The sequence below is a fragment of the Acartia tonsa genome, chromosome 7 (genome assembly GCF_053477335.1).
Source record: "Acartia tonsa isolate MP-2025a chromosome 7, ASM5347733v1, whole genome shotgun sequence".
Taxonomy (NCBI): Eukaryota; Metazoa; Arthropoda; class Copepoda; order Calanoida; family Acartiidae; genus Acartia; species Acartia tonsa.
The window spans coordinates 40,488,063-40,513,669 of record NC_137266.1 but is presented as its reverse complement, the minus strand read 5'-3'; the positions used below and the strand labels follow the sequence as shown (position 1 = coordinate 40,513,669).

Below are 25,607 nucleotides of genomic sequence, written 5' to 3'. Positions count from 1 at the left end.
ATCCTTTAAAATCTTGTATCTCTATTATATTGTCTTATTGGTGAAGAAGTAACAACGGTACTCCAGATAATTACTAATCATTTTGTTTTTTTGGTCAATTAGAAACAAGGGTTCATATTGATATTCAAATTAGGTGTAGGGTTAGTTCTGTTGGTCTAGTTATATGAAGAATTAAGAGTTAGAGATCCAGTGTAAACTAAAAACAAGTTGAAATTTAAGTTTTAAAGAAAAGCAGTTTCATTTTCTTTAAAGCATACTTTTTTACTATGATATATAGAAAGGAATAAGAGTTAATCAAGTAAATAATTCTGATATTTTTTTTTAATCTCTAGGTCGGATATGCATCTTTGACTTTAAAGCATAAACCTTTTCCTTAACATTGGAATGCTATTTTTATATGATTTGCACGCAATTTTCCCCAAAAATGATAATCACCATTTGTACAAACTTTAGTAAAAACTAGACTTCCACCCCCCCCCCCCTGAAGTACGCCTCAAAACAAAAAGGTGAATTGATATCAACAAGGTGATAATAATAAGAAAGAAGGCCAAATAAAAAGTGGGCTTGCCGCCCCCATCGATTTTAACTACGCAGCAATTCAATGCACTAATTTTTGTCATACAAAAGAAATCAAAATTGCTTTACTTTGACATTTTAACAGTTTGCTATAATCTCAAAGCAAAGTTAGATCTTCCCACAAACTACTAAATATTACATATTCTAAATATGTCATAAGATTTGTCTCCTTACTACCCTTGTTTTATAAAAGAAGCTGTAATTTTAAAGAAATTCAGGCTAAACGGTAAACTTAATTAAAATTGCCCCAGGGAAAAAATATAAAATCATTAAGAAAGATAAAGAACAAATAGGGTTGAGATTTATTAAATTGAAAGGGGTTGGGGGAGGGGGGGGGGGGGTTATAAATTTGATGTACCGTTAAGAAAAGGAAAAGGGGCTGAGACTTACAAGGATTAAGATGGTGTTGAAGGGTTAAGATGGGGGAGGGGAGGTCGTCCAAGATTGCTTGGTGGGGGGGGGGAGGGGGGGTATGGATGCTTGGACTAACAACCTCCTACTACTACTGGTCGATGACAAATTAAATCCACGCTGTATCACGGGTTGGGGGCGTGATTGAAATGTGAAATATACTCCTTTGATTAAACTCAATTTACGGGTTTTTATATAATTGCAACGTAGTTATAAGACTTTTGGTAGCAATAAATTGAGACGTTGGGTATCCCTCTAACTGAACCGATTTTTGATTAGTCAACGGTCTAAATTTGACTCGGCCAGGATATGATTAAAAGCCTAAATCGGCCAAGGAATAGCCGATTACAATATTTTTAAACTTAAAAAATTAAAAATAAAGAGCTAAATGATTTATTGCGTCTTTCTCTTTTTATCGACAGACGCACTTGGATATATTATTTTCATAATTAATTATATGTATTTCCCATGTTAACGTCACCTTATGTGTAAATTTGGTGAGCTACGTTATTGAGTAGCGTTGTTAAGTTAGGATGGAAGAATTTTGTAATGAAAGCAAAAGTGGGGTAGAGGATAAGGGATGGGGTAAAACGGGTTATCATAATGTTTTATTTTCTTGACTTTAAGTTAAACTCTATCACTACTACTACAACAAAGATTTCTGGGAGGAGAAAACAAATGTACTACAAAATATAATTGACTTAAAGTAGTGTATAACATTTGGCTTTGTACTTAACTTCCAGATAATCCCCTCAAAACCTTACTTGGACCAATAATAAGCATCACTAAAAATCATCTAAAGATTATCTTAATCCTACTGGACATTAATTAAATGCAAAATATAGAAAAGACTGTATATTATTATTGTAGCAATGACAATAATCTAAAAAACTACAAATAAATTTTCAACAAATTGTTTGGCAAGTATTAATAAACATGATTTTCTAACAGGAAAAGTTAATTAACGGTAGTTGACGGTTAAAAGGCCAGTCTGACGGTAAGTTGCATACACCACAATTATAGAACATGCGCGTTTCCAACAATACACCAAACAATTAAATTGGAGAGTCTATAATATTGAGTCTAATAGATCTAAAGGATTATAATATGGGGAGGGATGGGGAGGGGATAGATTTAAGGCCAAGATGCTTAGGGTTGTTTAGGGTTAATAAAGATTAAAAGAATTTCTTATTGGATGTTAACATAATTTAGCAAAAAACTATGATTGTTCGTTATCTCTAGAACTACTGAACTGATTGGATCTTTTTCAGGATGGCTTTATATTGGTCCAGGGGTAAATTTTGTACCTATTTTTTTTTTTAATTAAGAGGCTTTAGATCAGAGTTGTAATTTTCAATTCTGTTTATAGCAAAGATCTCAAAAAGGGCAAACAATTGGTTGTAATTTTCAGGGGAGCTTCATTAGATTTTAGATTATTTTTCATTAGCAAGAGCAATTTTTCTTGATATACCCTCAACAAAAAAAGTGATAAAACTCCCGGGGCATATAAGAAGCTATATCTAAGAAAGGAGAACCATATTTTTCTAGCTAATAACGAGATCCTTTGCAACAGTCAAACACACACACACACACACACACACATAGACTGGCCGACATCCTGTTATTTTATAAAAACACCAAGTAAGTAATATATTGGAGAAGAAGATTTTATATTACTTTATTTTTCTTTAACAGAGTTGCCAGTTTCATTTTATGAGGGACACTATTTTTATAATTTTGGTACCAAAGCCACTTCATAAGAAGGCTTTGTCCGTACGTCTGTCCGTCTCACTAACAATCTGTTTTGTTGATGTTGTGTTATATTACCTAGAAAGATAGATTAGCGTAGGCTGTATTTAGATATACAATTATATCTTTCTATGATTACACTTAAAAAAGAAATCTTTTTGTAAGCTATATCATTTTAAAGACTTCATAAAAAAGAGGGGGAAAGAGAGAGAGAGGGATATAGAGAGAGAGATGCATAGAGAAATGAAATATTTATTTTATGACACATAGTAAAATAGACATACATGTATGACATGAATGATCACAAACAAGCAGTAAAATTGATCATGATTAATTAATTACAGTATAATAACAAGGTTAATAATATCCACATAAGACAAAAAATTAATATACGTGTCAAAGGTCTAAATAATCTCTCTCGAGGTGATATTAGATATCCTTTGCAAATAACACAGAAAAGTAAACTAAAAGGTAACGTGAATCTTATTTATTAAAACGAGACAGTAAACATTTTTAAGGGATTTTATAGGGATAAGACATACAAAAAAGAAATATATACATATATAGAGTAGCCATGCCATACGATTAACGTTAAGATGATACAGGTACCATTGACACTTTATGAACGTACATACACACAAATACTATAGAGAAGCTGCGCTTCTCAAAATTTAAAAAAGACAAATATTAAATTTTTAAATTTGGCAACCTTGTGATTATAATAAAATTTATTATTTTGTCTTTAGGAAGTGAAACCACTTTCTTCAACAATTCTTTGGGTCAACATCAACCCCATTTTCTGTCGTCTGTCTGCCTGAAAAAAAAATAATTTTTTCAATATCTAAGTTAATTTTTAGTGATTAAAAATGAAAATAAATATTTGTTATTTTGTATTGTGTGCTACTAGTCTAGTCAAGAGTTATCTAATCATAAGGTAAATATTTTTCCAGTATCGCTTCGAAACCGATTGATATCCGCTTGGTTAGAACCGGTTTCAGTCATACTGAAAAATCACATAAAGCATTATATTACAGAAATTTTTCACAAGTAGAAAAATAATAATCTTAAAATTGATACAATTTTTTGTTAGCCATGGTCTTCTGGGATTAATTAATTACATTCTACCTATTTTTACGAAGTTTTGATAGGATTGATCTATTAATTGGGGTGCTAGATAGACTCCTAGATTTTTAGGTTTTCTTGATTTTCTCGATTCCTATTCAGGACTGACGGCTGAAATTATCAGGGATTGAATATGCTCATATTATACATATTTCCATCAAGTTTCATAAAAAAATGTTTTTAATTGAGGTGCTAGATCGATTTTGAGATTTTTTAGTTTTCAAGATTTAAAAGGTTGCGTGATTTTTTCCCAATATACATTCATAATTTTTGAGCTTCGCTACTTATGGATGTTGTCATCCTTGTTTGAAGAAAAGGTTCAAGGCGTGATTTTTTCCCAATATTCATTCATAATTTTTGAGCTTCGCTACTTATGGATGTTGTCATCCTTGTTTAAAGAAAAGGTTCAAGATAGGGACAGGGAAGGCTAATTTACGGAGGGAAAAAGAAATCTAGTAATTAAAAGATTACAGTGAACAGTTATTAAACCTGAAAAGGAGATTTTATTCAAATATGAGAAATCTATATTTCCATATAAAATTGGCTTCAGAAATATCTTTTGTAGATTCTTCTGACATAAAATCAGTTAGATTTACTCTACCCACTCATCTGTTTAGTTCTAACAGCAGTTTAGTCATGTTTCTTTTCATTTATAGTTTTAGCTACTTGCAAATATTTTTATTTTTGCAAGGAGAGATGGAACATTGGACTGTTTATTACCCTATTTTATTATTCGTTGGCCTAACTTTAGCGACTTTTATAGAATTTTGATTAGTTCTTTCATTAAGTTGAATATCTAAACGTTTCAACCACTATAATAGCAATCTTCGGACTGGGTAATTTTGTGTATTATCACTTTGGATATACATCAATTCATCGGCCATGGTCTTATCCCTTTAGATCCCTGCATCTATGTTATTATAAAAAATAATTTAATTTTTTTAGGAAGGAGAATACCAATGATTTTCTGAAGATCTCAGAAAATATTTGCTCTAGTGTGGTAGCTGAAAAGGTAACAAAATTTTAAATTTAGTTGGTTTCCCTCAAAGTTTCTGTTAAGCGCTTTCTCCCCCCCCCCGCCCCCCCCTTATTAAAAAAATAAAAGGTAATAGGGGGAGGGTTTGCTTTATTCTTTGTCTATTTCTTTAGGGTAGGTTAGATTAGGTTTCACCTTATGTATTGGCCCCAATGGGTTAGGCATAGCGGAAAAATCCCTTGTTTCTAATGTATTTTAAACTAATGGTTTGGGGGTTCAGTGCTCGATAGATACTTTGGGGGGAAAGCACCGAAATTTACATTATTTTGTAGCGTTGCTACTTTATCTTTTGTTTGTCAATTTTCAGTGCCATATATAACTAACATTTTGAGATTTCTGCTTAAACATCTAAAAGTAAATCAACTTTTTGATGAAATAAACTTTATCTTGAGGCATTGGGGAAAAGTTATTTTTTAACAAATTACTATGAATTTTTTAGATTTACATATGTATTCCAATCGCCGGCGGTTTGATTTTTAAACTTTTTTATTTGCAATAAGTACCGGCCAAAAAATATCAAATATTACACTTTTGTAATAGTTATTCATCGCATCGTATTATAGACAGATTTCCGCGGATTTTAAAATGAAAAATCATAAGATTAAAACTTGTATTAATCTTGTGACTTTATTTTGAATATTTGTGGATATTTTACACATGATTTTTAAGTATGGCTGAGAACCGGTTCTAGCGGATAAGTTTCAAAGCCATACTGGAAAAATATGTATTTATAGAATAGTTTTTTCTCGCATCGTATTATAAACGGCTTTCCGCGGATATAGAATGTACAATTATAAGATTAAAACTAGTTTTTTTAGCCCCGAGGTGCCGAAGGCACCGGCTAAAAAAACTGGTTTTAATCTTATGATTGTACATTTTTATATTCGTAGAAAGCTGGATATAATACGATGCTAGACATAGTTTTTTCGTATGGATGAGAACCGGTTCCTATCCACTGCACCGGATTCGAATGAATACGAGAATAGTACAAAACTGGATATAATACGATGCTAGACATAGTTTTTTCGTGTGGATGAGAACCGGTTCCTATCCACCGGATTCGAATAAATACGAGAAAACAAATTCTTATCTCTGCCGACACTGAAACATTTTCAATTAAAATAACTTTAGAAAATTCCATATTTGAAAATAGAGTTTAGAGAACCGACTCAAACTATTTTGGAATTATTTTTAAAATATAAGAATTTACATAGAGAATTTTTATTAAAAGAATTAAAATAGAGAAACTACTTATTGTTTCATTTTGTCTGTCCGTCTGTCCGTAACACTACAGGGGAAATGTGATTTTCTCGTCTGCTACTGGAGACGGTCATTCTAAGTAGCTTATACCAACAACGAAATTAGTTCGAAAAAATCACGAAAACTAAATGAGATTTTCTGCTGTCGTTAGGGGGCAACACTTATTGTTGGTTATACCTTGTTCTTGCATTCTACTTAAGACATTATATATTATTATGAAGGTTTCGTGATTTTCTACTAAGTATCTTTCTCTATTTATCGCATTTTGTCCGTTTGTCTATCAATGAGCTTTTTTGTATTTCGCTACTTTTGGATTTTGCCTTTCTTGTTGTTATTTTATCATACTTTGGATTTGACATAACTGTCCTTCTTAATTTTTTATCTAATTTTATTTTTTTAGGTTTTATCAAGTGATTCAATTATTCAGTTGCCATCCAAAGGTAAGGGTTTCCCAGTATGGCTCCGAAACCGATTAATTTCCGCTGGATTAGAACCGGTTCTAATTAATCGAAAATATAATGTAACGTATCGTATTTTATCCAGTGTTCTACTAATATTACAATAAAAATTATAAAATGAAGATTAGCCTGGGCCTTAAAATCCTTCGGCCTAACAAAACTGGTTATAATCTTATAATTTTACATTTAATATCCGCGGAAAGCTGTTTATAATACGAAACGATAAATAACTATTATTATCTTTTGCACGTCTGTCCTTGTGTTTGGAACACTATGGGGGAAATATGATTTTATCGGCTACTATTAAAGATAGACTGCTGTATTTTGTGTGTGTACGAAACATGTAAATATTTATGTAAGGTTTCGTGATTATTTTCTCTTTTTCTTTTATTGACCCATTAAATCTGATCAACAAATATCTTTGTCTTTTGTCCATCCATGATTTTTTTGTGCTTCGCTGCCTTTTGAAGTTGTCACTCTATATTCTGTATTCCAGAATTATTGTATTTATTTTGTAATCTACTACTTTGCACAATTTTATGACAAAAATATGTTTTCAAATTAATGTAATGATAATTAAAAGTAATAATTAAATTGCTGAGCTTCTAATTAATTTCTATGTCAAGTCCAAATATTTTTTAGTCTTCTTTTACGATGTTGGTGTTTCTGTAAAACCAACAGATCTATAGTATATAGATGTATATATAGACAACTACATCAATTCATTTTTTAAAGACCTCTTTCGTCTGCTTCTAAATTATTTTCTGCTACTTGGCTGTGTTAATATAAGCGACATCATCGGTTGATTTTCAATGACCCAATAGAAAGGTTACGCAAGGTGGTTGCGATGGGGAGATACATTTATTTAACCCTTTCTCCCTCTAGTGTTTTACTCTAATGTAAAACCATAGATTGAGGACATTTATAGAAATAGCTGCTTTCTCTCATTTAGTCTAATAAGCACGGAAACCCGGCTATAACCCTACGTTGTAACCATTTAATCTATAAAACCTAACCTAACTTATCCTATGATCAACACTAACACAAGAATGCAATACACCCACTCGCTTATTTAAGATTAATTTCAAAATAAGGATGGGGAGGGTTCTCGAATTCTATAATTCAAGCTACTGGTTGCGCCACTAGAATCTAGTGGCTCCAGTTGAATTAGAGGAGAGTGTATAGAATAATAACAAAAAACACCCAAAATACTTGCGTTTAAAAATAAGATAGCCCAAAACCATCCCTTTGCCTATTTTAAGCTTCTCTAAAATGGATAAGTCATCAGAAGAACACACACAAACAAACAGAAAGATACATCCTAATACTTTATCTCTTTGGAAACTATCTTTATTGAATGAACAACCTCATTATAATGCTGAAAAGAAATATTTTTCTTCTCTTCTCCTCCTCCTCTATTCAAATTAAAAATCCATTTTCAAAACTTAATTAAATCAAGATCTTTTAACTCAATCTCTTTTTTCATTATGCTTATCAGGAGTTTGGGCATGTCAAATGATAAAAAATAATTCTAGTTAACAGATTTTATAATTTTTAGCAAAGTACATCGCTCTTTTTTTAAGATGATTAAGGTCCCCCAACAGATTATGACGTCATACGATAAAATAACCAATGAGAGGCCAGCATAAATTTTATCATTGGTCAATTACAGTATATACTGGCCTCTCATTGGCTATTCTATCGTATGGTGTCAAAATCTGTTGAGGGACTTTAATCACCTGCTCTTTTTACATTTCAATACAATCATGGTTTTTCATAATTTGAGCAATCTTATTTTGTTAAGAAAATAAGCAAATGTGGGAAAAGAGATTTAAATGTGGGAGGTAGGGGGGGAAGAGTGGGGGGGGGGAGTATTTGTCTTGAAGAAGTGAAAAAAAATAAGACAGTCCTTCCAAATTTCTTTTTAGGGGGTTGTCACAACCCTTACACCCCCTTCCTTCCCTGAAAATTTAAATAATTCTTATTCTTTTTAGGTTTCTTTTTATTTGAGAAATTTTGTAATCTTCTGAAAGAAAGCAGAAGCCTTTTTGTTGGAGATTATACAAAAGTAAGTTTTTTTCATGATTTAAATAAATAGAAATATCCTTGATTTACGATCAGTTCTTTACCAAAAAAATTCTCCGATAGATGGGGTTAGTTATGTACTCTTGGGAGGGTATTGGTACCCAACCCCAAAATAGTTATAAACCTTCCCAGGACTTATGAGAAGTTATCCTGTAAAGAAAAACCATATCAGTTCAGCGGTTAGCGAAATATATTAATACACACATACAGACACACACAAACAGAAATTCTTTTACTTTATTATAAGGATAAATATATTTATTTGTTTTATTTTAGAGAGTTAAGAGGTCTGTCAATTATTTCAGGCAAAAGAAATTACTTTTTAATACTGTTACAAACAGACCTGTATGGTGATCATAAATTCCTAAACTGCCTATTCAAGCACAACCCCCCCCCCTATATTTTGAAAAAGATTGTAAATAATAACTTAAAAATCTGTTTCAACAATAACATTTAAATTAGTAAATAATGCTATTTCATCCCGGTTAGGGTGGGGTAATATTTCGAGTATTTCTTTTTTAGACCAGGTTAGGTTAGGTTATTTTGGATACAGGGTTACTAATGGGTTAGAACACCACACGGGTAAAGCATGAAAAAAAATGGCCCGCTCTCCTTATTTTCAATTTATTCCAAATTAATGAGAGAGGGGTTCTGTGATTGACAGGCGCTTTGAGGAAAGCACCAAAAATTTTAAAAAGAAATACTAGACAAAATTCCTTTTTAAATAGCGCAGCTACTTATGATGAAAGTATGTTCGTATGACCCTCCAATGATCGATCGTATCTTATACATAATTTCGACCTAGAAAACCTCATTCATATCCTACATAAAGTTACAGCTTAAATAATTGATTAATTTTGCCATAAGATGTTTAAAATGTCTTGCTAAAGATTTTCTTTTTGAAGTTTTTTATAGTGCCTATAAAATGACGCCATTCTGACCTACCAATTATCAATTAAAATGTATACTAGCCTGCCATTGGTAATTTAGTCTGTGTTAGCATATCATATCTTCTTTCTTTTTATTTGGAAATATTGTTACAACTTTATTATTGCTCTATATAAATCTTTTTTTTTAATTCTGTAAATTGTTGTCAATCAAAGAAATTGAAAAAAGTAACTTTAACACTAAGTGGGATATATCCGGGAACTTTCTGGTGTGGCAAGGGCAGGACAGAGGATGGCGAGTTTGGGGCTGTGGGCAGGCTCGAGTCACTGGACAGGTACAGGAAAATGGCAACTTACTGTTGATATTTATTTAAATATCTTTAATCACGATGTAAAATCTATGCTTACGAAATTTCTATGCCTACGAAATGTCTTCCCATGACCATTTATAATACATAGATATACTGACAGGGGAAAATTTATTTTCAATTTATGTTGTTAATATGGACACCTCATTTATTTGTCAGTTCGTTTATCCAGTATGATGGGATGGATGTGGGGTATCACTTTATTCATTAAAATCTGGTCCAACACACAAGTAATAATATATAGGTTGGTACATCTTACATAGGGTTTCTTTATATCTAGATGTAAGTCTAAGGAAACCCTTAATCTTATGCGAGCCTAGAATAATTTTGATGAATTGGTACAATATGTTTATGATGATCTAATTTGGTTGGCAAATAGATTAACTTATAACCTCAAATAGCCTGGCAATGACTCTTTATTACACTCTTATCTAAAATTTAGTATAGAATCATACTCGGAACCTTCATCATTTGATTTTGATATTTATCTAATGATAAAGCTTTATTGTAAAATAATCAAATAAGATAGAATTAATTTTGGGGGGGATCTGACGCCTCCTTTCCAACTCCATCAAGACTTAAACCAATTATCATTATTTAAGGGATTTTTATATAACTTTCTTTATTTTAGTTGTTGTAAAGAACATGATAACTGTTCAAAACATTTAGAATTTGGAGAATGTAGGTGAGTTGTCCATTTATCCTCTACTAGCGGCTGCATCTCTAGAGGCCTGAGTACGTGAACGATTAAAAATTGAATTTCATTCTTTTATCTACAGAAGTTTTTTAATTTGACCAAAAATCTTATATTTTTCTATTTTAATATCCGCGGAAAGCTGTCTTTGATACTAAGCAATATCTATGGACGCAGCCTATTCTGGCCTCAGAATTTTTAAACTTACAAGACAATGGAATTACTTAATTTCTGATGATTATTATTAATAATGGAACGGCTCCATCCCGCAGTGGCTAACCAACCAACTAAGCAATAAAAAAATACTATCATTAGGTATGGATTGTGTAACTTGAGTCCTATTACAGTTTCTCATTGCGACTGTGATTCCATTTTTAGGTAAATTTTATTTTTTTAAGTAGCGGGGCAACTCTATAATTTACATATGTCTTTTTAATGGTCTACCTTTGACTGCTAGGCTGTAGATGCTTTTGCGCTTCTGTAAATTTTTATGTAAATTTACCATGGATCTAAAGGGATAAGACAATGGCCGTAAAATTGATTTTACTCCCCAATGATGATACACAAAAGTATCCCTTCTGTAGATAACAATTGGTGGTTAAAACGTTTGGAAACTCAACTAAATGAATCAATTAATCAAAATTCTATAAATTTCCCTCCCTGTAACTTACACACTTTGGTTTCTTGCAGGTTTGATATTAGCAAAATATTTGATAAAACCTTTTTATTTCAAAATGAAAATCTGACTTTACGCACGCACATATTTCCACCAGATCCTCGTAAACGGTTGAACTTATCGTTCGTATTAAACATTTGTTCTGGCAAGGTTTTATGCTATTCTACAAGGGGCTGAAAAATGTAGTCATATAAAATCCATGTTTTGCATATTTTTTTCCTTAATTGATAGGTTTCGTGAATTTTAGTTTTGATCATTATTCTATTTTATTTGTAGGAATTGTTTATTAAACGCAACGATAGATCAGCATATAGCAAATGTTGGATATATATTCTTCAATATTCTTCGTCCGAAATGCTTTCGGTTTAAAAGTAAGTAGATTTATATCTTATCAATTTATTTTTTTGGTTGTTTTTAAATTAAAGTTGAAGGAATTTAAAATTTATACATTTTTAAATTTTGTAATTCTTAAAGGTTAAATTATAGAATTTAAATTATATTAAATTTTATTTCCATGTAATTATTTACTTAAAGGACCATGTCATTAAAACTGATAAATAAGTTTTGAAAAAAATGATGGTAACTTATACAACTAGAAATCTTTTAAACAAACTTTAACTTATAGATTGATGAAATATTTAATTTTAGTAGTTTACATCAGTTTTCACAGTTTAGTATACTAAATATTCAGTGCCAATCGAATACTGAAACCCACTCTCCCTTAATTTTGAAATATATTGAATATAATGGGGGTGGGGTATGCATTACCCCTAATCCTGCTGAGCTTCTACTGGCGGTGCCCTGACCCTGCGGGACTGCCGAACCTAACCTTATGCTAAATATATTTTCATAATAAGGGGCATAGGGGGCTTCTATGCTAAACTAAGCTGGATCTTTAAATCATTTTAGTGGTGAGCCAGATCGGGGTGCGCCGAATTTCAGCAAATCACAGCGCGGCATTTTATAAAATGCTGTGCTCTCATTGGTGGAAAGTTGGCTCACCCCGATCTGGCTCACCACTAAAATGATTTAAAGATCCAGCTCTGTACTTCTTTTTTGGCCATACTGTAATTGTAAAAACGTAGCTTTTGCACTTCTACCTTTATATCAAAAGATAAACCTTTATTATATCCTTTCTTGAAATAACCTAGAATCCAAATTATATGATATGATATAATAAGAACTTTATATCAATAAAAAAGATGTTTCTTAAACACAGCTAAATTATTTAAAAGAATCCATTTAAAATCAAAATATGTTAGACCTCTTTTTTTTCTTTCCTCAAACAAGTTGATTTGCATCCCCCCCAAAAAATATTTCGGGGGAAAGGGGAACAGGATAATGAATAGATCCAAAAATCTACCAATTCAGCCATTCAAGATATCTTACTCTAAAACAGGCAGACAGACAAGGGTTTATTTTGCTGATTTGTAAAACAGTCTTGAGTCTTTGACATTGATATCAAGAGAATTTTCATAAATTTTCCTTTATGGGACATTCAATTAGAAAGGAGACAGTTATTATAAAAAGAGGTAATATTCCTTCAAACATGCAGTGGACTAATAACCCCTCCCTCCTAGAAGAAAATAAGAGTGTTTGTGGTTTGGAAAAGTGATATTAGAGAGTTTGCATCAACGTTGTTTTAAAAATTTTAAAAAACCGCTATGATTCGCGGGGATGAGGGGATTATATATTTATCATTGGTTCAAAATTAGGTAAATGGACTCGAAATTGATCTTTCGCCTCAAATAATATTTGTCGAATTTTGATATTAATACCTTGAAAATTCAGAGCAAAAAGGTGTGAGTTTCTACTTTTTTTAGATTTTCACAAATAAAGAGTATTTAACAAAAATCAGACATTTACTTAATTATTTGCTTTATTTTTTTCAGGAACAAATCGTGGCAGGTCATATGATGAAATTTTGGATGAAAGCCACGACAGTCATGGGAGGACTGAGAGAGATAGTAAGATACAAGGTAAGTCATGGTAGGACTGAGAGAGATAGTAAGATACATGGTAAGTCATGGTAGGACTGAGAGAGATAGTAAGATACATGGTAAGTCATAGTAGGACTGAGAGAGATAGTAAGATACATGGTAAGTCATGGTAGGACTGAGAAAGATAGTAAGATACAAGGTAAGTCATGGTAGGACTGAGAGAAATAGTAAGATACATGGTAAGTCATGGTAGGACTGAGAGAGATAGTAAGATACATGGTAAGTCATGGTAGGACTGAGAGAGATAGTAAGATACATGGTAAGTCATGGTAAAACTGAGAGAGATAGTAAGATACATGGTAAGTCATGGTAGGACTGGGAGAGATCGTAAGATACATGGTAAGTCATAGTAGGACTGAGAGAGATAGTAAGATACATGGTAAGTCATGGTAGGACTGGGAGAGATAGTAAGATACATGGTAAGTCATGGTAGGACTGAGAGAGATAGTAAGATAAATACATTGGAAGTCATTTATTGAGTACCTATACAATATATGTACATAGTAGGACCGATAGTAAACTACAAGGTAATTCATTTATAGAGCATCTTTTCGTCAAAGTTATTTAAATTCACAGCATTAGTGTAAATGATAGCATTTCCACTACCATTCAAAGAGGTGTCTGGTTGGAGTCAGGACCACACTGCGATATATTTAATACGTTAAAAATGGTACTTACTGCTGTTATATTAAGAAATTGACATTAAGAGTTCTAATTGGGGGTTAGAAAACAGGTCCAACAAAATACCATGCATAGTTAGAAATTCCAGACAAAGATCATGCAATCAAAGGGTTGATTGTCTGTTTAGTATTACCAAATATCCTTGGGTAATGAATGAGCAGAACATTTAGTTCAATGAGCGATATACTAGGGGACTTAGATCTCTTAGAACTAAGGCACACCCCTCCTTAACCGAACTTTAGATTAAAAAAATTTTCCAAACATTTGGACAATTGGGCGTTCAAATAGGACCTAGTGGTAGTTAGAATCAGTTGAGAACAAAATCCCAGCCGTTCCTTCTTGCCAGATATCCCCATTTTAAGATTTTAAGTAAAATTACACTAAATATCCAAATAAAAACTTAAATCTTCTTTAAATTTTTAGTATAATTTTAGTGAGACAGCCCCAAATCAGAGTATCTTTGCTCCTGTGGCCAAACTGACTGCCTGTAGTCCCTAACAGAGAGTGCCTTTATGTGTTAACACAAGTAGGGATTCGAACCCATTCCCAAAACTAACCAAGGTGTAATAGCTGTGTATTACAGCATAAGGTCAGTATTTTCACCACTGACAGATGGAGGGCAAGGCCTATTCTAATAAGAAACAGGATCATTCACCCACAGGCACCAGTGGAGCACCTTGGAGGTCTGCACCACATGTTTTCTGGGGTGTTGTTCACCTGCACCCATGAATTGGGCAGTTTGAGACCTAATGGTGCCCTCAGACTCCCATTAACTCTGCCATTTATGCCAAGCTTAGAATAATGTCACACACCTGGCCCCTGAAATGGTCTGTGAGATGCCCCCTGCCAATCACAGATCAGCACAGCTGCCATGGAAGGATAGCTGCAGGTGGTGGGCCGCATACCTTCACTCAAGATGCAAGTTAGCCTTATTCTGATCTTGATCCTCTAGGCGATCATGGTAGTGTGCATCTTAAACTATGACCTGAGTCTGGGAGGGTTCTTTCTGAGGGAGTTGGGGACACCATAACTGTTTGACAAACTCAAGCTGATGGTAATAATGTAATATACAGCTATTCCACCATGGATAGTTTCAAACAGTAACTGTGTCCCCAACTCCCTGAGAAAGAACCCTCCCAGGTTCAGGGCATAGTTCAAAATTCACACCACCATGTCTCCTGGAGGATCAAGATCTGGGTAGTGCTAACTTGCATCTTGATCGAAGGTATGCGGCCTATCACCTGCAGCTACCCTTCCATGGCGGCTGTGCTGATCTATAATTGGCAGGGGAGCATCTTGGTCAGCTCTAAAATGACCTCATGAAATTTGATGGGGACAAGGGCTGTGGCTTCATGAAAGCTGCCCTGGCCAGACAGTTGATTGTATGACTAGAGTGTTTCTTGTCTTCAGCTGCTGGTTGTGGGAGGGACCCTGGGCCTTCCCCAGGGTTGGCAGGGCTAGGACCACTTGCTTAATGTGAGTGGGGGCGACCATGGCTTCTCTCCCTATTGATCCATACCATCAGCTCGGGTTTGTCAAACAGTTATGGTGTCCCCAACTTCCTCAGAAAGAACCCTCCCAGGCTCAGGGCATAGTTTAAGATGCACACTACCATGATCTCCTGAAGGATCAAGATCAGAATATGGCTAACTTGCATCTTGAGTGAAGGTATGCGGCCCACTACCTGCAGCTATCCTTCCATGGCAGCTGTGCTGATCTGTGATTCGCAGGGGGCATCTCATGGACAGGGCACACGCCAGGTGTGTGATATCACTCTGAGCTTGGCCCAAAAGGCAGGGTTAATGGGAGCCTGAGGGCACCATTGGGTCTCAACCTGCCCAATCCTTGGGTGCATGTGAACAACACCCCAGAAAACATGTGGTGCAGACCTCCAAGGTGCTCCACTGGGGCCTGTGGGTGAATGATCGGGTTTCTGGTTAGGATTGACCTTGCCTTCCATCTGTCAGTGGTGAAAATACTGACCTCATGCTGTAATACACAGCTATTACACCTTGGTTAGTTTTGGGAATGGGTTCGAATCCCTACTTGTGTTAACACATGAAGGCACTCTCTGTTAGGGACTCCAGGCAGTCAGTTTGGCCACAGGAGCAAAGATACTCTGTTTTGGGGCTGTCTCACTAAAATTATACTAAAAAATAGAAAGAAGATTTAAGTTTTTATTTGGATATTTAGTGTAATTTTACTTAAAATCTTAAAATGGGGATATCTGGCAAGAAGGAACGGCTGGGATTTTGTTCTCAACTGATTCTAACTACCACTAGGTCCTATTTGAACGTCCAATTGTCCAAATGTTTGGAAAATTTTTTAAATCTAAAGTTCGGTTAAGGAGGGGTGTGAAGGAGGAGTTAGAGTAGTAAAAGGTCATATAAAGATTAACTATTATTAAAAGCGACGATTTTCTATAATTAGTGTGGATTCATACGTCCGTCCGTAAGAGCTCTTATCGTTAATTTAGGCATGTTAGAATTGTTCTATCGATTTCAAACTTAATTACTGTAAAGGTAAGGTGCGATTTAGAAAGTGGCATTCTTATAATCCTTACCAGTCCGTACGTCCATTTAAAACAGGTTAATTTTTAACTTTTTTGCTACATTTTTATTTTATATAATTATCCAATTCATGGCATTTTTGGAATACTGATTCCTATTACAACAAATTTACTTACAATTTTGTTTACACTTATACATTTTTATTCTGCATATTCAGTTGAGACAATTTCGAGCTTCATTTTTATGGATGTTGTCATCCTTTTTATTTTGTAGATAATGAAGACACATACCTGGAAGCATATCTGGATACTTCAGAATTTTTACCTGGTAAAATTTTATATTCTACCAAAAAAATCTTAGGTGTTGTAATAATAGTATATTATAGGGTACTTGCGGTGGCGCCTCTAGCATTTAGAAATCTGTATTCAAAGTAGCAGAAAGTGGCAAGAAAAATAGCTTAAAACCACTCAAATTTTAAAATTATATAGCCTAAAACCATACCGGGAACTAAGTGAAGCTTCCATAAAAGGAGAACTCAATTATTTAAAGAATGGCTCGACAGCCGCGCGTTAAACGTGTGTAAGCCTCAAATTAAAACCCGTTTTTTGAAAAAGGGATTGCCATTTTTTTGGATCATGTTTATTCTTTAGGCCTTTAGCTGATCTTTAAATTTGATTTGTAAATGGTTTATTTACCTGAGCCTTGAGGGTGGCTGCCGAGCCCTGATTTAGAGTAATAGGAAGATTCGATTACAAAAAAATAAATATTATTTCAGATTTCATAGTAAGATTTTCAACAGTGCGAACAAGAATGGATTATTACATTGCAGAGGTAGATTTATTTTCAGTATGGCTTTAAACTGGTTAATATCCACTGCACTGGATTAAAACGTGTTCTGAACCATAGATGTCGTTTATGTTTCATGTTTTTAAGGCTTAGAGATTTTCTTGGAGTTTTTGCATATTCTCTCTATTTTTTTTCTTTAATATGAGAACTGGATATCTGCTTTGTAACTCACTTTGTCTACACCATGTTTATACCGTTATTATTTTGTGCTACTTAGGAATGTCGTCATCCTTGTTATCTAAAAATTATTGAAGATTGGGCATTCAATACCTGAATCTGAATATATAAAAAACTTTAATCTGAATATAAAACCATTTTTAAATAGTCTTTTTAAATATATTTAAAGTTTTTGTTGTTAATTTCAGATTTTACAAATGGCAGGAGGATTTAAAGCTGAATTGAGTAAGTTCGATTTCATTATTTTTTTCATGTTTGTCCGTATATGTCATTGTCTATTCATAATTTACGCTTTGCTACTTTTGATGTTGTCATCTTTGTTTAATGTATGAATTTTAAATAATTTACCATTCGTTGAAAAAAGTTGGCTTAAAACTTTTTTTTATTTAGCTGAAGGGAAGTGGGTAAGAAGCAGAGAAATAAGGGAAGAAAGTTGTAGGGAAATATTTACTTAGAATTGTCTGAATAACATTCCCTAGTTCCTGAATACAATGAATTTAGTTGTCTATCTATTTGTTTGTTAGTCATCTATTTTTCTTCCTCTAACTTTATATTTATCAATCAATCTTTCATCTGTTTCATTGTCTATTAATATGAAATTCTTACTATATCTAGTATCTATGTATCTATCTATCTAGGCGTATATTTTTGTTCTTGGTTGCATTCCGAAGCAGGCTGCAGATATCTTCACAACAAGAATATATTTACATTCCTGGCAGATAAGGTTAATAGGTAAACAACTTCTTATACCTCAACTCTTCATAATTAAAAGGACACTCCACTAACTTGAAAATTTGAAATAGAATGAAAAATTATGCAAAAATAAGTGGTTTCCCCTAAATGCATTGTGGTATCCGCCGAGGATAAATGGCAGACACCGGAGTTCAATTAGATTACGGCAGTGTAACAGACGTGGACACCTTACTATAGAGAAGCTACGCTTCTCTAGCATTCACTAGATAATGATCAACATCTATTTCAGTTGTCACTTTATTGAAGGTTTAAAAGATACTGAAGCTATATACAACAAACAATAATTACATGGATAGGAATAAATAATCATAACATAAAAGCATCATAATACATATACAATGGTCAGTTTGGGCAATAATGATCCCCCATCCCTGAAAAGGGTGGGGGAGAATTAAGAATACAGTTAACCATAATAAACATGACAGATTCAATCATTAATTTTAAGCATAGGGAGGGGGTCGCTAGACCCCTTCCCCAGGACTCGGGGGAGGGCCATTGACCCTCCACCGAACCCTAGATCAGGGGTGCCATAGGCATGGCTCACGGTTGCCGAATACCACAACTCTCCCCTCGGAAGGCTGGGAGATGATTTCCCTACCAGACTTCCGACAGTGGTTGAGGCCTTCGGTCCGCTCCTTAGGGCTAAGATATATATACAAACGATAATGATTCAATGGAATCCTAGTGGTGAGTGTCTTCTTAGGGTTGATGGGCTCCCAATGTGGGGTAGAAGGCAGAGGCTGGCTTGGGTTGGACACGTTGGTCAGCGCCGGCAGGTATCAGGTTTGCTGGTGGCACAGTTGTTGCTGGAACGGTCAGCAGTGGGGCCTGCTGGTTGTTGTTGGCAGCGGCTGGGGCGCTGGCTGCCAGGTTAATCGTCTGAGCAGCGGCCTGTCCTCCTGAGGGGCCGCGGGGTCGGCCAGAGGGCGGTCCTGGCCTACCTGGGCGGTCATGCCCGCTGTCAGTTGATTTCATAGACACCATTTCCTCGGCGGCTTCCCTGCCGATGGGAATGGCATCCCAGTCCACTGAAAAGTCCCGGGACTTGGCATGGTTGAGCCTGGCTCTAGCCAGCGCTTTCCTATACAAAGCTGGATGGTACAGGAACACTTGTGATATCGCATTCAGGGCTGCCCGGACTCCTCCTTGTGCTGCTGCCAGGGAAATGATGGTTAGGTCCCCCAGCAGTTTGAGGATCAACAACAGCAAACACAGTATGGCTGCGCCATCTCCCCACTCGTGGATGGCTTGTCTAAATCCAGCCCAGACATCCAGGGCTGCCTCTCCTTCCTCCGCCAGTCGGTCAATGTTGTAGGACACTATCCCATGGTCTCCTGTGGCCAAACAGCTGCCTTGCTGAACGCGCTAGCACCTCCTGCCTCTCTCGTTCGGCGGCTGCCAGGGCCTCCCCATACACCGTCTCAGGGACGCTGGGCAGCGCCCCTCCACTCTTGCTGGGTAGGCTCAGTCGGGCAGGTTCCATCATGTTGAGGCTAAAAGGCTGGGGCCTCAGCACCTCTGGCTCGGCTATGTTGTTGGATTGTATCAGCTCTGGCCCCAGATGGTTAAGACTGAAGCCTAGGCCAACCCGGTTGGGTTCAGCCGCGCCGCCCAGTACGTTGATCCTAGCTGGGACAGTCCCAAACTGCGGCATCCCATCGGCTCGGTCCGCAGCTCTGGGGGCGGCTGCTTGCTGTTGTGGTGCTGGGGGCGCGCTCCCTTCCATGTGGGCCACTCTGCTGGGCTTCCCTGGAGGGGCACCCTTATCGGCGGTGCGCCTGCGGCTGGCTACCTGGGCCCAGTCAGCTCTACAATCGGCCGCCGTGTGACCGTCATAGTGGCAACGCTCACACTTGGCAGAACGGTCACGGCGTGGCTGGGTGCGTCTCTCCTCTAGGCTAACTTCCACAGGCATTGGGCAGTCTCGAGCTTGGTGGCCTCTCCCCTGGCAGCGGAAGCAGCGACCTGGGACCTTGTCATCTGGAGCGACCTTCCCCATCTGGTGGAGACCCGGAGCCAAGGAGCCAATCTCCATTGGCTCCGACTCGTCATATTGGGCAACTGGATGCAAGCAGATCCAGTCAGCCCTTCGGTCGAGTCCACTAAGCACACACCTTCCTTCAGTTGCTTAGTAACCATGGTGACGGTAAACATGGCCTTACGAGTGTACTCAGGTACACTCGTAATTTCATGGTTCATCATGAGGCGTTTTACATTGGCGTTACGAATTCCACGATTTAATTCGTCCACCAACAACTCAAGATCCTCATGGTTGTAGGCGTCCCTATACAAGGCGCACTTAGTTGATATGTACGCTTGTATAGGTTCTGTCGAGTGTTGCTTGTAATCCCTAAACGCTTGTTTAAGCGTTTGGGATTCAAAAGCAGGGCGAAATAGCAATTCACACTCGGCCTTGACCTGTTCGTAGGTCAAGGCTTGGCCTGCCTCGCCAAACAGATGGGACGCCATTTCCGCCGCTTGCCCTACCAGTGACAGTAGGAGGGCGTTGCGGCGGTTGAGGGAATCATGAGGTGGCACGCGGTAAGCCGCCCATGACATCTCGAGTCTGCGGATATGTGCCGACCAGGATTGCTTGGGCGGCCCTCTATACTCCGGCAGATTGCTCAGCATCAGCTTGCGGTACTCGGCTGGGGCCGGCTGAGGGTCATCCTGGAGCCATCCTGGGGCTTGGTCACCTCCTGGGGCTTGCTGCTGGTCCATCGGGTCAACGGTTCAACGGCGGGCACAAAGTTATACAGTACTAAAATGAATGGTTTGTCACTTGAGGCTTTCTAGCCTAACAGCCAACACTGTTTGTATCACTAGGTTGGTAGTTTAGTTGCAAAGATATAACTTAGCTGTACTTATCACTAGTTAGGTGCTGAGGTTGTAGGGTAGGCTGGTAGGGGTAGATAGATGTTGAGGGTCTGAACTGCTGTCAGGAACTGATTGGGTTTTCCTTTATCACACTAGAGCTAGAAGGAGAGAAGCTTGTAATTCTTTATTTGCTAAAAATACCCCTGTTAAATGCTATGGAGTAGCTCCGCTCCGGTGTGTGTGTGTGTGTGTGCGTGTGTGTGCGTGAAATCTCCTGTCCTTGCAACGCGCGTCCGCACCGTCAAATCCGCGCACACGGGGAAAACGCGCTCTCACCCCTCAACTCGCTCTCTCATTGGTCCGCTTCGTCCGTTGAATTTATGATATTTTCCGCACTCTGTTGCGCTACCCGTGAATGGCGCTCTGTGTGTCCGATCGCTAGCCCCACACTACAGACGGACTTAGTCTAGTGTGGGTAGGAAGGGGGAAGCGCGTGAGGGGACGGGGGTAACTCCGTCCGTTTCCCCTGTGAGGGAGGGAGGTAACTGTGTGCTGGTGTAATAGTGCCTTTTCTTCTTAATCCTAGGCTTATCTATTATATCACCCTGATTGTATTTGCCTTCAATGGAGAGGGGCTCCTCCCTTTCCCTTGGAATAAGGGGTGTATTGTTGTTGTGCTGTGGGCTTGAGATGTTTTGATTGTATATCAGGGTCTTTATTATATTACATCTAGCTTCTATTTTTGTCCTTATCACAATTGCATAACAGATTTGTTTACCAACTCTGTTCTATTTTTAGCTGTTATCACAATACACAATAAATCCAAGCCTGTTCTATTCTTAGATTTATCACAACACAACAATTTGTTTGCCAAGCTTTGCTCATAAATCTATTGTTTAGCCATCACACCAGGGTGGTAATCCCTGCAATGTAACATAATATCTGTTTTTCTAGATGGGTGGCTGCGTTGTAGCCTCTCAGGATACTTGGAGTTGACGTAGTTTTTCTCTGTTCTGGTGCACTACACTCGTATGTTAGCTCGCAGCTTGCAGCTATGTGGCATGTTTCAGCCTATCGGCGGCAGGGAATGTCCCGTCCTGCTAGCGCCGCTGATCCAAATCCGGCTGATGGCGGCAGGGAATGTCCCGTCCTGCTAGCGCCACTGGTTCGGATCCTGCTATTTCTTGCAGTAAAGTTGGCCTATTTCCAGCCGTTTACACTTATTTGGCTTGTTTCAGCCGGTCCGCAGGCCTGTTTCAGCCCTTTGAGCGCTCAATTCTCCGTTAGATATCAGCGCTGCTCGCGGTTATTCGTCAAATTTCGCTGTCTCGCTTCCACAACTGCCGGATGCAGAGTTAAACTTTGCTGTCCAGGGTGGGTAATTCAGGTTGCTTGCGTCAGTTTTGCCAGATTCACTGCTGGGAGTACCTTAGCCTCAGATGCGCGTCTGCTCTACACTTGTGGTTCGCCGTAATCTCACACAGCTGTCACCAAAGTTGTGGTATCCGCCGAGGATAAATGGCAGACACCGGAGTTCAATTAGATTACGGCAGTGTAACAGACGTGGACACCTTACTATAGAGAAGCTACGCTTCTCTAGCATTCACTAGATAATGATCAACATCTATTTCAGTTGTCACTTTATTGAAGGTTTAAAAGATACTGAAGCTATATACAACAAACAATAATTACATGGATAGGAATAAATAATCATAACATAAAAGCATCATAATACATATACAATGGTCAGTTTGGGCAATAATGATCCCCCATCCCTGAAAAGGGTGGGGGAGAATTAAGAATACAGTTAACCATAATAAACATGACAGATTCAATCATTAATTTTAAGCATAGGGAGGGGGTCGCTAGACCCCTTCCCCAGGACTCGGGGGAGGGCCATTGACCCTCCACCGAACCCTAGATCAGGGGTGCCATAGGCATGGCTCACGGTTGCCGAATACCACAGCATATTAACTACAAAAAGTTTTTTTTGGGGGGAAAAACATTTATTTTATTCTTTTTTTGGTTAGGGTAGAAGAGCCCTGCAGAGATAGTACAACATTTGAATAGGGCCCCGAAGGGTTAAAGCCGACCTCGGGGTCTAGAAATATATTGATTGAAAAATAGGAATAAGAGGAATGTATCCAAAAATAGATTTGAGTAAAAGCATTAAAATTTTAATGCAATTTTTTAGTATATATATTAATTCTTTTTATTTTGAAAAACCTCACCTTTTATTTAAGTTTAAAAACCTTATAATTAAACAAAATTCTTTGATTAATGCGTCTATTGATTAACTCATTATAACAATAGTAAACTTAATATGATTTTCATTTTAGTTTGATGAAAGAGAACGAAAGAATCGCCACAAAATTATCAAACCTTGCCTATAACATTTCAACGTAAGTATTTTTCAATGTATTATCATGATTGTTTTATGCCTTTTTTCAAAAAGGCTTGGGGGAAATTTTATTTTCTTGGCTGCTTTGTTACGAGAATCAGCTGGAATTTTTTGAATGATTATACCCTGCACCAATAAACACTAAGTATTTATATATCAAGTCTTTCAATCATGCATAAAAAGATAAATACTTATAATATAATCTTTTAAAAATCTTATGTGGTTTTCTTTGAAGCATCGCATTCTCCATTTTTATGACAACTGAACATCAACTCTAAAATTCTTTTTTTCTGTATTTATATCCATGATTTTTAAAAATGCTTTGCTACTTATGGATGTTGTCATTATTGTTTATTATTTAGATATGTGTTACCGATTTCCTACAGCCAATCAGACAACCAACAACAAACCACCAATATAGATTATTCTGCGTATAGAACTAATGATTTTGAGTATAGCAGCTTTGGCAATTATCATTCCAATATTGTGAATACTAATAATGAAGATAGTGATGATAATGAAAATGAATCCGTCCAAACAGTGAATATCGAAAACGAATACAGACCCTACAGTGAAGATATGAATGTTGGAAAGACTGTTAATATTATTGAGGGGTACGTTTTGTTGGATGCAATTATCTTACACTATAATCCACTTTGTCCGTCTGTCTGTCTGTCTGTCTCTCCTATAAATAAATTTATTTACTCAGCTGCTATATATGGATTAAAGCTATTTCTGCATTTTTTACGATTTTTATTTAATCAATATTACTATGCATCTATGTGGAAAAGGTCATTGAATGATTTACTCGACTGTTAAAAGAACTAGGCTTTTTAAACATCTTGTCAAGATTTGCCTGACCCATGAGTAGCTACCTAACAGCTCTTTTTTCAAGATTATGTTTTATTGGGTACATGGTAGCCCCGCAGGTTTGGGGTACCGCAGGTATAGAGCCCCGCAGGGTAAGGTGCGTTAGGAAAAAATTACTCTTACCCCATTATTTCCTTTTTTAAGTGTTGTTTTTTATGTTTTCTTTTGGCACTTTTTTTATTTTCGTATCTGTGGAAAATCTATTTGTAAAAGTAAAACCATACATGAAATATTATATATTTTAGAATATCAAAGTCAGTGGATCTGAAAAGTTACAGCGAATCTTCAGAAAATATTCGTGTGCCTTCATCAAATAGTTTTCACCTCTCAGCTTTCCAATCACTGCATACCAATGAAGAAATACATTGACAATGTTGATGATGACCTCTAGGTGGCTTGGTGTCACTTTCGGTTCTAGACACCTTGAAACATCGCCCGAAAGTCAACCAACCCTTTGATTGCACGACCTTTGTCTGAAAGTCCTAACTGTGCTTGGTAATGACTTGCGCCTGTTTATGGGTCAAGGCATTTCCCTCACTATATATTTACCATTGAATTTACGCGCCTGACATAACTGCAGAAGATACAATTTTGACGTCTCTATTATCACACGTTGTGGTCCAGAATCGAACCCGGCACCTCTCCGACAGCAAGCAGACACGTTATCATGGTATACCAATCACAATGCCACGGATAAAACAATTTAAAAGAAGGTGGGCAGTATACACAAGAGCGAAGCTTACATAATGGACTTCATATTGAAATTCTGCCCACTAATCAACTTTAACTTTGCTTAAATTGTAAGATACATTATTACAAAGACTACCCAAAGTTTATATGGAAGACGAAGAAAGTCTCTAAAAAAATCAGCATGTTACGTCATAAAAACGAGGGACTATCCATATCTTTTTCAGGGGTTTTCTTTCCCACTACTCCTCTCCTCATCCATCATTTTTATGACGTCATCGAGGGACTTTCTTCGTCTTCGTGACTTTTTATGTCACAGAATAGGAAAACTTAATCATAAAAATGTATAATCTCCATACAGTAAGTTAAAATAGTTTTATAAACATGTCCTCTTATTCGTTGACTCAAAACATTGGATACTTTAAGATGCTGTGAGTATTGGTGCAAAAAATATGACGTAACAAAAAAAATTAGCCAATGAGAGGCCGTTATTGACCAATGGTAAAATTTATAGTGGCCTCTCATTGGCTAATTTTTTTGTTA

At 36.6% G+C, this 25,607-nt stretch overlaps 2 protein-coding genes across 2 annotated transcripts; both read left to right on the top strand.

The window, feature by feature from the left end:
• The first annotated feature begins 3,515 nt into the window (after positions 1 to 3,515).
• LOC145324551 (uncharacterized) lies at positions 3,516 to 17,171 on the top strand. The gene is made up of 12 exons (XM_080167133.1): positions 3,516 to 3,670; positions 4,804 to 4,870; positions 6,555 to 6,594; positions 8,607 to 8,680; positions 8,974 to 9,002; positions 9,830 to 9,919; positions 10,584 to 10,637; positions 10,962 to 11,024; positions 11,599 to 11,693; positions 13,215 to 13,301; positions 16,787 to 16,840; positions 17,164 to 17,171. Exons 1-12 carry the CDS (start codon positions 3,603 to 3,605, stop codon positions 17,169 to 17,171), a joined length of 729 nt encoding a protein of 242 aa, XP_080023259.1. The 5' UTR covers positions 3,516 to 3,602.
• Positions 17,172 to 17,291: 120 nt separating this feature from the next.
• On the top strand, positions 17,292 to 25,400 carry LOC145323745 (uncharacterized). Its single transcript, XM_080166247.1, has 6 exons — positions 17,292 to 17,344; positions 17,725 to 17,761; positions 18,175 to 18,268; positions 23,446 to 23,508; positions 23,870 to 24,121; positions 24,623 to 25,400. The coding sequence occupies exons 1-6, from the start codon at positions 17,324 to 17,326 to the stop codon at positions 24,744 to 24,746; spliced, it is 591 nt and encodes a 196-aa protein (XP_080022373.1). The 5' UTR covers positions 17,292 to 17,323; the 3' UTR covers positions 24,747 to 25,400.
• The last annotated feature ends 207 nt before the right edge of the window (positions 25,401 to 25,607 follow it).

What these genes read in the sequence shown, in the direction of transcription:
- LOC145324551 (XM_080167133.1), top strand. Translation starts at nt 3,603, where the DNA reads ATGAAAATAAATATTTGTTATTTTGTATTGTGTGCTACTAGTCTAGTC. An exon ending in TTGTTGGAGATTATACAAAA is followed by an intron (nt 8,681 to 8,973) that starts GTAAGTTTTTTT and finishes GTTTTATTTTAG; the next exon opens with AGAGTTAAGAGGTCTGTCAA. An exon ending in AGGCTCGAGTCACTGGACAG is followed by an intron (nt 9,920 to 10,583) that starts GTACAGGAAAAT and finishes TCTTTATTTTAG; the next exon opens with TTGTTGTAAAGAACATGATA.
- LOC145323745 (XM_080166247.1), top strand. Translation starts at nt 17,324, where the DNA reads ATGGATTATTACATTGCAGAG. An exon ending in AGGATTTAAAGCTGAATTGA is followed by an intron (nt 17,762 to 18,174) that starts GTAAGTTCGATT and finishes CTATCTATCTAG; the next exon opens with GCGTATATTTTTGTTCTTGG. An exon ending in ACTGTTAATATTATTGAGGG is followed by an intron (nt 24,122 to 24,622) that starts GTACGTTTTGTT and finishes TATATATTTTAG; the next exon opens with AATATCAAAGTCAGTGGATC.